At 39.4% G+C, this 10,653-nt stretch overlaps 1 protein-coding gene across 2 annotated transcripts; it reads right to left on the bottom strand.

Moving 5' to 3' along the window:
- Positions 1 to 2,316: 2,316 nt before the first annotated feature.
- Positions 2,317 to 10,367, bottom strand: abtb1 (ankyrin repeat and BTB (POZ) domain containing 1). 2 transcript variants are annotated; one of them, XM_034087749.2, is made up of 12 exons: positions 10,123 to 10,367; positions 8,741 to 8,803; positions 8,595 to 8,650; positions 8,319 to 8,463; positions 7,698 to 7,857; positions 7,548 to 7,593; positions 6,702 to 6,818; positions 6,486 to 6,598; positions 5,177 to 5,275; positions 4,914 to 5,081; positions 4,162 to 4,362; positions 2,317 to 3,381 (listed from the first exon to the last, which is right to left on the bottom strand). In XM_034087749.2, the coding sequence occupies exons 1-12, from the start codon at positions 10,176 to 10,178 to the stop codon at positions 3,175 to 3,177; spliced, it is 1,431 nt and encodes a 476-aa protein (XP_033943640.1). In that variant the 5' UTR covers positions 10,179 to 10,367; the 3' UTR covers positions 2,317 to 3,174. The 2 variants fall into 2 exon arrangements, with proteins under 2 accessions (XP_033943640.1, XP_071059710.1); XM_071203609.1 differs by lacking the exon at positions 10,123 to 10,367 and adding an exon at positions 9,626 to 9,646.
- Positions 10,368 to 10,653: the final 286 nt, after the last annotated feature.

Raw genomic sequence — 10,653 nt, 5'->3', positions numbered from 1 at the left:
GTGAATATATCTTTTGCTATCTTTACAATAAATAGTTAAACTTAGAAGTTGTCTGTCTTTTCTGGAATTCTGAACCCAACAATTACCTCATTCAGTGGTCACCCAAAAGTAAAGGTTGGTGTGTAAATAACAATGAGCAATGATAGGCAATATTGTACAAAAGTCTTGTAAAATGTGTTCATAGGAGACACATATTGTGTATTTAAACACTGTTGCCCTATCTGCTTAACTACATTTGGCTGTAATGTATGACATTTTAAATATAGCATTATCGCTAAATAGAGGGTAATAAAATATAGAGTAACCAGTGCAGCTGAGGTGTAAACTAATGCCAGTTGAAGTCATTAGTTCCATTGAGCAATAAACCAAAGTGTTTGACAACATTACATTTTAACCACATGATGGCGCTAAATAAAGTGATCATCCAGTTAGAGGTATGACTCTCTGTTAAACATTGTATGTCAATTATTTCCAAAGTATTAGAAGGACCTACAGACTTACAACATATAAAAAAGTGATTATGATATATTCTCCAGAGACCCACCCATTCATTTTGTGTGTCCTTTGTAGAGGACATTGGGTGTTAGTTATGCGAAACATAGTATACAAACAACATTAACATACAAGTACATTTAGACAACATTAGAGCACATCATGGCTTCCTTTATTTTATTTTTTTCTTGTTTTGTTCGCTCCTCATTGTCTGTTTTGTTTTTGTCTGTCCACCATGAGCGTCAGCGACCTTGGGTCCAGTGAAAGGCGCTTTATACATTCCATTTATTATTATTATTATCAACTCAATGCAACAAATATTGTGCCCCCTTTGTAGTACTCCATCCTTTTTTGAAATGCAGATACATCTGACACTTGATGTATGTTTTTCCACTGCATCAATCTGCCCTACAGAAACCTAAGTGTTAGTTTTGGCCCATAGTGGACTCCATTTGTGTTGTGCAAAATGGGGGAAATAAAAAGTTAGCAAATCCCCATGTCCTCCTCAGAGGACATTCATAAAAACATTTAGTTTTAGGTAAAATAAGTATTACACTGCTCTGAAAACTCACTACACTAACTCCTAAGATGTTCCCTTACTATAATGAATTAAAAATATTGAACTCACAACACTGGTAATTACAAAATTACAAACTTACCATTTCTCTTTCTATAAATAGTGCTTGTGTTGATGGACGCCATTTTGAAATACAATGAAATTAGGCTTGTTTGAGACAAGCAAGACCTGCGCAGACCTGCGCAGTTGCGATCAACGTCTTGCTCGTGCGTTGCATGATGGTTAGTCATTTTGTCCGACTTGCTCTGGAGGCTCGCCCACATGAGACTTTGAAATCTCGCGGGACAAAGACGCCCGCAGCCTTGAGAGCGAGGCGAGGCGAGTTGGCGCACTTGCTCTCCACGAGCTGCGGAAGCGAAATGCTTGATGGGAAACGGCTCGCTGGTATCTCGAGCTGAGCGCTTATTGGTGGTGTTTACCACGTGCTGCTGATGAAACTCTCCAATTGGCTGGCAAACGTGTGTTGTTGTTTTGTGTCAGTTTTACGTCGCCACATCCATTCCCATTTTTCATCATTGTTCCACAATGTTTATCATCATGAAATTAATATCTATATATTTTATACTATACTGCTTACCGTTTTTATACTTTATATATCTTAGCATATTCATACACACTGTTCATACTGCTCACAGGCTGATATCTAGTGTATTCATACCCCTCACTGTTTATTCATCATTCAATTCATTCTATATGTTATTCTGTAGATTGTGTACATTACTTTTCACTTTACTGCTTGTTGCACCTGGTTAGAAGCTAAACTGCATTTCGTTCTCTCAGTACCTGTAATCTGTGCAATAACAATAAAGTTGAATCTAATCTTGAGCAGGAACAAATGTATTTACTTAGTACATATCTGACATTAACGATTAAACACATGTGTGCATTCTTTATAAATGCAAACCGAGTCAAGCCGACTCCGGAGGTGGCGGTATGCACCTTAAAGTTGTTTGCAATCCGCCAAAAAACCGAGAGAAGAAGAAGCAGAATGCGAAGAAGAAGATGAAGAAGAAGAAGCCGACTCGGAGCTGTCCGACTTCAGGCGAGCTTTTTGACACCTCCCCCGGCTGCGATCGGCTACTCTCGTCTACTTTCGAGGCGAGCCGCAATGTGTCTCAAACAAGCCTACTATCTTTTTCAAAGCCACACCCCCACGTCATATGTTTGAAAAGCCCAGGATGTCCTCTGTGGAGTACAATTGGACCCAGATGGCACACTTCAAAAATGATAAAAGAATACAACACTACTGGTTTTTGCAATGCTACCTTTAATTGCCAAACCCAAGAGCAGTTATTTATCCATTTTATATAAAAGCATAGTGACTTAGTAGTGGATATTACGATTTTTTAAACAAACCCTTAAAACCTCCCTATGCTGATGGTGGATTTTACATGCAAACAGTTTAGTTTCAGAATTTCTTTCTTGACACTGGGAGAGGGAGGCTTGCTGTCATTCAAGCAGCAGGGGGAATTTTCTTTCACATTAAGGCTTAAACAAAGTGCAGGAATATGGGCAATAAATGTAGGAATAAGTGTCACACTGGAGTATTGTTACTAGTTGAATAGTGCTGTGAAATTCAAAATAAAAGTTGTCATTCTTTAGCACGTGAAATACATCATAACACTATATTTTCAACTTAAAATTAAGATTGAGAGTTTAAAAACATTTCTGGATGTATGAAGTGAACAAACATAACATTTCATAAAGTTCTTCATAAGTGCTGGTTCTGTCAAAGTACATTTTAAAATAACCATCTCATATAAATTGTAGCACCTTCTGAATCCATGCATTGGTAATTGAAAGATATTTGTGTGTAAATATATTGTACACAAAACTTATCTTGCAGAACTTGCTACTTTACACCAAGTACTGTATCTTTTGATATATCTCACTCAATGAATAATTTGAGCTATAGCTGAATACGCAGCAAAACATCCTTTGAAAATATATATTCTGTTCAACATACTGTAAATAAAATGAAACTTAAAAACTCAAAGAGATCTTTCTTTCTACAGATGTTTGCACCACCATATGCCTCCTCCCAAAGTATCCACCTTGCAAAAAACCAAACTTCCAGCTCTGCGGCAGCCACAAACTAGAACACCTCAACATTCAATGTTGATGCTGGTAAGCAGCTCCTCCAAGGCTTCCAGTTTCTGATTGGCCTCCTCGATTGCGCTGTAAGTCTGCACATTGCTGGTGATGTGGAAACGGATTTCGTCCACAACTGGGATGGAGTCGGTCTCTTGTCGCTCCTCCAACGACGCAGCATCCTCTTTGATGAGCTCTGCAAACTCGTCCTGCTCCACCAGCTGGGAAAGGTCATAGGTAAGACAGGTGTGAATGCATTATGAGGGGGGGGGGGGGGAACTGAGCCTGGCTGACCAGAACATCCAGAACATCCACTTTAGCTTGCAGGTATCAATTGTTTGTGAATGGTCAAAACGACCATGTCCCTTGTATATCTATAAACATCCTTATGCCAAAGGTCACAGTAGAGAGACACTCCTCTGAAACCATAGAACATTACTTGTTGCTGTCCTTCAGAAGCTAGTTAACTTTATGGGAGCAATTCAAAGATATACTTCAGCATAATTGGAATTTCTCCCAATTGGTATTTGCTAAGAGTTGGATGAGAAGGTCGACAGAAATCTCATGTCTGTTTGCTTAGTATAAGGCAAAAGCTAGAACAAGGTTAGCTTAGTATAAAGACTGGAAACAATTGGAAATAACTAGCATGCACGGTCCAAAGGTGAGAAAAATCTGCTTAGATACCTACCCTCTAAAGCTCACTAATATAGATATTTAATCTTGTTTGTTTAAACTGTACCCAAAATGTAAAAATAACCAAATTTGGTTTTATGGTTAGTTAGGTGCCAAACTATTCTTTGCCAGGAGCGGTTACTTTTTTCCCCGCCTTCAGTCTTCATGCTAAACTAATCTAAACACCTGCTGGCTCTAGGTTCATATTCAACATAAAGACATGTAGTGTTGTTTGCCCTTGAGCCACCCGCTGTGACATCACAGACACTGTTGTTATCGAGCCAAAATAAAGCCCTTTCCAGTCTCAACATGGGGAAATAGACACCTACCCGCTCAATGATTTTGGCCATGAACTCGGTGCACTGATCTTCAAGCCGAGAGAGACGGAAGAGCTTTGCCATCTTCCACATGTACAGAACGTTGTCCTCACAAATAGTCTTAGCAAGAGTCTTCCCACAAAGACGCTTCAGCCCCGGCAGCAGGTACATGTCGGCCACGCACAGCACATCAAAAACATCCTCTGTAATTAACTGGACATAAAAGATAATCAGTCAATTTGTAAACATTAACCGTGGAAACAACTGTAAACATAACATTTAACTACCTGTTAGCATTCAGTTGCCTAGTTATACATCCAGCAGACATGGAGCTGCATTAGCATTCAGAGTCTTGTCATACTGTTTAGTGGGTATTCATGTGATCCATTGTTAATATAAAAATGGTTATAGATGTTTAAAGTTTAAAAGTGTAAAATAAAGTACGGATTTAATATGAAATACAGCAAAAACAGCTCTTAAAATAGTTAGTATTGCTATCAAATAATGTAGCGATAATTAAACAATATATAGTTAAACTATAATTGATAACACACCTATATGCACACACACTTTGTTTTCTTTAAAGCCTTATACCTAACAGTAGGTAGTTTGTTAGCCATGAAATGGAGGTGATGCCTTTGTTTGTTTGTCTGTTGTTATGACTCCTTGTCTGGTGCACTCACAATTTTTCTCACTGAATTATAAGTTTGCATCCTTGATAATGAATTCCACAAAATGATATCAGACTTAAATTGTGCACTAACCTCTGTGTTATCAGTGTAGATGTAATACATGACGTGGATGAATATTTCATGGGAAATATTGTGTAAAGTAATCACTGGAGTGCTGGGCTGGGACTGCAGCTGCCCTCCCTCACTGAAGTGGTCCTCCAGCAAGGCTTTAAAATAATCACTACGTCCACAGAAAAACGCCTGGAGACACACACAATAAAAACTTTAATATTCATTTGAATGACAAGCGTTTTGTAAAATACCTCAGGAATGTTGTGTGAGCTTTGTTGTTGTACCTTATGACATAGAAAGTCGAAACCATCGACTCTGAAGCAGATGTCAGGATAGGTAGGGAAGCGGTCGACTCCGTTAAAGGGAAGTTCACCAAATCCAACCTGGGCAAGAGATTCAACAGGATAAAGACAAGTCTGATCCACCTCCACTGGCTCCCAGTCAAGCACCGTATCACCTATAAACTCCTTCTTCTGACTTACAAATCCCTCCATGCCCTCGCCCCCCAATACCTGTCTGACCTTCTCCGCTACCACACTCCATCCCGGAAGCTAAGATCATCTGGACAGGATCTCCTCTCCCCCCCCCCGCACCAGGTTGCGGACTTTTGGTGACAGAGCCTTCAGTGTGGCATCCCCCACCCTCTAGAACTCTCTCCCCCCCGAAATCCGCAGCGCCCCAACTCTGGACATTTTCAAAAAAGCCCTCAAAATGCACCTTTTTACCAAGGCTTTCCCCACTGTATAGTTAGTTTAATAGGTTTATTTTTCCGCTACTTCCCCCCCCCCACCCCCTTAACCTGTCTGCCTTTTTTCCCCTACTCCCCCCCCCCCCTACCCGACTTGTAAAGCGACCTTGGGTTTCCTGAAAGGCGCTATAAAAATATTATATATTATTATTATTATTTAAGTCAAAATAGTCTTATTAAACTCACATTATGTCATTTCCTGCCTCTAAGTAGGGGTCTCTCAATCAAAACAATAACAAAAGACAGCACGAGGTAGCATTGGATCATGGGAATTTTGTTATGCCCCAAATATTTGGAACAAGCTACCAGAAACATGCAGGTCCGCTGCAACTCTTACTTCTTTAAACCAGGCTGAAGACTTTTATTTTTTCCCGCAGCTATTCCTACCTTACACTGCACTGTAACTGTTATTCTTGTATTTGATCAATTAGCTTGTTTTATGTTTATTTCATTCTCTTTGCTTTTTAAATGCCTTTTTTGTAACGTGTTTGTTTCCTCTGCACTATTTCATAATGCTCTTAATGTATTTCATTTTTGTAAAGCACTTGGAATTGCCATGTGTTGAAAGGTGCTATATCAGTAAACGTGCTCTTGCCCTTTGTTCATTATCTGATTATTATTATTATGCTCACTGCTTGTAGCACTTCGGGATTTGAAGTCAAATATGAAGTGCTTCAAAAATTAAACCCATTATTATTATTATTATTATTATTATTATTATCTGACGCTGTTTGGGGGACACAGGGCGCTAACTTAGCTCTATTCTCTGATAACTTAATATCCAGAGGTCCGATGACTCCGATCCTTTATCCCATTAAAATATGATTTTAAGTAAGTATCCTTACTCTTAGATCACTGGGAAGTGCACAGTCGGCTAACTGAGCCATCTCCTCTTGAAGTTGAGAGATGTGAGGCTCCAGGCTGAGAACCTTAACACAGATTCCTGGCTTGTTGAACACTGCAGTGTGAGGAAAGACAAAAAGACAGGTCAGACGTCACATAACTAAAGAGTGAAAAAGTCAAACCCTTGGTTGGAACCTGAAACAAGAGAGCTTTCTTACCAAATTCATACAACTGTTTGCATTTATTCTCCATTTCCTCGATAAAGTCTTCCATTTTACACTGTTTAGCTAGTCGTGTGCAGTCCTCCACGAGGCTTATATCGATATCCATTCGTCCTGTAACATAAGGAAAGAGGATGAATGAAAAGATTTGACTCCTTAACTTTTCAATTGTTCTGCTTGACATGACTACACATAGAGTAGACCAGTATAAGCATGGCAGTTTGTATGTAAACATGACTGTATTCACATTTCTAATGATATTGGACTTTAAAGTGCTTATGTTTCCTTCTCTATGAAGGACTGTGGTCCTTTTCCCTCATCACTTACATTAAAATCACTATTGGAAGAATTACAGTAGGTCATTTTTTCCATGTTCATATAGGCCCCTGAATATTGTCATAATGCAGACATAACATAATACAGTATAATTGAAAGGTACCTTGAATTTAATCTTATTTCTTATGAAGTTCAAATTACATGTTACAATAATAATCTATTAAAAACAAAATGTATGGAAAATATAGTTTTTTGTATTCATCATGAAGGTAAAGTATTATTTCTCTCTCTCTAATATTTCAGAATTATACTTGTAACTAACAAACGGACTAAAGTTTCTTGCTAAGTCTTAATACTGTGACCAATGAAAATGTTTTCTCTCAGTAATTGTGATGTTAGGTTAAATGTTTGTTGTTTGTGTTTCATGTATTGTGTCTGGATATGTGTCTATGTTGGTGTTGGACATGGAGCTGCTGTGATGCAAGTCAAATTTCAGACTTGATCTGACCAATAAAGTATTATCGTATCATATAATATAATGTAGAAGGCAAAGTATTGTCAGCTCACCAGTGTAGGAATACTGCAGGATGGCTCCAAAGGCAGCAGGGTTCACCTGAAATCAAACCATACAGATGTAGATACACAAGATATGCCTGCAGTTTGTATATTAGCAGCAAACATCTAATTGAATCAGACAGAATACATCATTATACCTACCAACGGGTGTTTGAGTGTGATCAGGTTCTTCCCTTTCCATTTGGTCTCAAACATATCAGTGAAGTACTCTGAGCGTGCACTGAGAACACATCGGTGGGCTGTAAATATTTGTCCATGAACCAGGAACTTGACATCGCTCTGTAAACCCTGCTCCAGTAACCTGGAAAGCAAAAGCACAAATATTTATCAATCAATCAATGTTTATTTATATAGCCCAATATCACACATTTAACATTTGTCTTAGTGGACTTTACAGTTTGTACAGAATATGACACCCTCTGTCCTTGGACCCTCACATCGGGCAAGAACAAACTTCTAAAGAAACTCAAAAGTTAATGGGGAAAAATGGAAGAAACCTCAGGGAGAGCAACAGAGGAGGGATCCCTCTCCCAGGACGGACAGACGTGCAATTGAAAAGATAATACATTTACAACACAGTTAGTCCAAATGTTTGAAAATGCATGTGTCTATAAATTAGTAGATGAATCCAGGTGGATGTCAACAATCCTGTGGGAGCCATAGATTCAAGACAAACTTTAAAGGTACTTTGCTTTTGCAGTTCATTCTTCTTGGTTCTTTTAACTCGAGAATATATTTCTTTTAAATGAATGGCAAACTTACATGTGCAGGAAGTAGTTATAATCATCCCGCTGCATGGCGCGCACAGTGATGCACTTATAGTCTTTGAGCAGGCGTCGAACAGAGTCATTCAGACAGCAGTACAAACACCTCTCACCATCAAACGTGTTGGCCTCACACCTAGCACCTGAACGCAAAGCAAAAAGAATACAACTGATTATACTACAGAACATTTATTTCAGTGTGATTTATAATGCTGACATCACACTATATCGTTTTTATGCTTTTATTGTGTTTGCATTACATAATCAAACATACCACTAGCCAACAGGTACTGGACGAGCTCATCATGGCCACAGAGACAAGCATAATACCTGGAGAGCAAAGTGTTCACATTTTAAGTTGGAGGTGTAATGATCGTGTGTTATCCAGAGAATTATACTACCTCCTTAAATTGTACTTACAAAGGGCTGCTGTCCCAGTTATCTCTCACATTGAGGTCCACATCTCTTTGTTCAACAAGGTATCTGAAAGAGAGAATAAATAAGTGTTAACAGTGACGAACCAGAATCTGACTACAATGTATGTAATGTCAAACATTTTGAGAGAAAATCAAAAGGGCGCATCACACTGGAGCAAAATGCAAGGTGGAAAATGGGTGAGAGGCACTGTTCAGTGAGGTGTGGTGCATTAATTCATGTCTGGTAAATAAATAGGCCATTCAACACTGACAGATAGTAGGCTTGTTTGAGACAAGCAAGACCTGCGCAGACCTGCGCAGTTGCGATCAACGTCTTGCTAGTGCGTTGCATGATGGTTAGTCATTTTGACCGACTTGCTCTGGAGGCTCGCCCACATGAGACTTTGAAATCTCGCGGGACAAAGACGTCCGCAGCCTTGAGAGCGAGGCGAGTTGGCGCAGTTGCTCTCCACGAGCTGCGGAAGCGAAATGCTTGATGGGAAACGGCTCGCTGGTATCTCGAGCTGAGCGCTCATTGGTGGTTTTTACCACGTGCTGCTGATGAAACTCTCCAATTGGCTGGCAAAAGTTTGTTGTTGTTTTGTGTCAGTTTTACCTCGCCACATCCATTCCCATTTTTCATCATTGTTCCACAATGTTTATCATCATGAAATTAATATCTATATATTTGATACTATACTGCTTACCGTTTTCATACTTTATATATCTTAGCATATTCATACACACTGTTCATACTGCTCACAGGCTGATATCTAGTTTATTCATACCCCACTGTTTATTCATCATTCAATTCATTCTATATGTTATTCTTATTTATTGAATACATCATTTAAAATGGCAAGATTAAATCAAATTACATTCTCCATACAATACATGTGGGATTCCTATTGCATCCACTTCATCTGCAACGAAAAACGCCAACGCAATTTCCGCCATTGCAAACCCAGCCAGTCAAGCCGACTCCGAGCTGTCCGACTTAAGACGAGCTTTTTGACACCTCCCCCGGCTGCGATCGGCTACTCTCGTCTACTTTCGAGGCGAGCCGCAATGTGTCTCAAACAAGCCTAGTATCTTAACTACGCTGTATCAACAAACTATACTAGTGGTTTACAAAAATCAACGACAGCTAAAGTTACCAGCTGGGTTATAAAGAGCTAAAGTTAGCAACCCTTCCGTGTTTACCTCAATGTCTACCTTGCAATAACAACGCAGTTAGCTTAGAGTTTACCTGCAAAACGTGCAGTACAGGCCAAATACATAAGACATGTTTTGTAAGACAGAAATTAGGAAAACAGAATACGAATGCAGTCATAACACTCAACCAAAGACATCCAAGCCAAAAACGTCAGCTGAGCCGTTGTTTACCTGACTCTAAAAATGTCGCCCTTTTTGCAACTACTAAAGAGATCGGAAACATCCATGATCGCCGCGGTGTTTTCGGTCCTCTGTGATGCATTGAAACGGCCTGTCTGCAGGACAGGTCAGCGATGATGATGTTGTGTAGCTTCAGGGTTTGCTCGATGTTGTAAAAGTTTGCTTACTGTCAGCTCTGTTGCAATGTTGTTGACAGTCTGCAGGGTTCCTCCTCCGTGTTGTGGTGGAAGTGGTCCGGTAGTCACGTGTCTAATGCGTGTACACTTCACTTGCTGTGCAAAGAAAACGGTAAATTAAGAATCCACACGACAGCAAGCGTTTTTTATTCTCTAAAAATGTATTTTTTACATTACATGAGTTTAAAACGTATAAATGCAATTTAACAACATCAACTTAAATGTATTTTTATATTTATAACCGCAGATATATAACTTGAATAGCCTAAAGTGTCAGGTCGTTTTTAACGGCTACAGAACGCTGGATATTGGAGCTTACGCCGGTCACTTGAATGCAGCACACGTT

The sequence above is a fragment of the Pseudochaenichthys georgianus genome, chromosome 7, assembly GCF_902827115.2.
Source record: "Pseudochaenichthys georgianus chromosome 7, fPseGeo1.2, whole genome shotgun sequence".
NCBI lineage: Eukaryota > Metazoa > Chordata > Actinopteri > Perciformes > Channichthyidae > Pseudochaenichthys > Pseudochaenichthys georgianus.
Note: the sequence above shows the minus strand (reverse complement) of the source record. Positions and strands in the feature narration are given on the sequence as shown.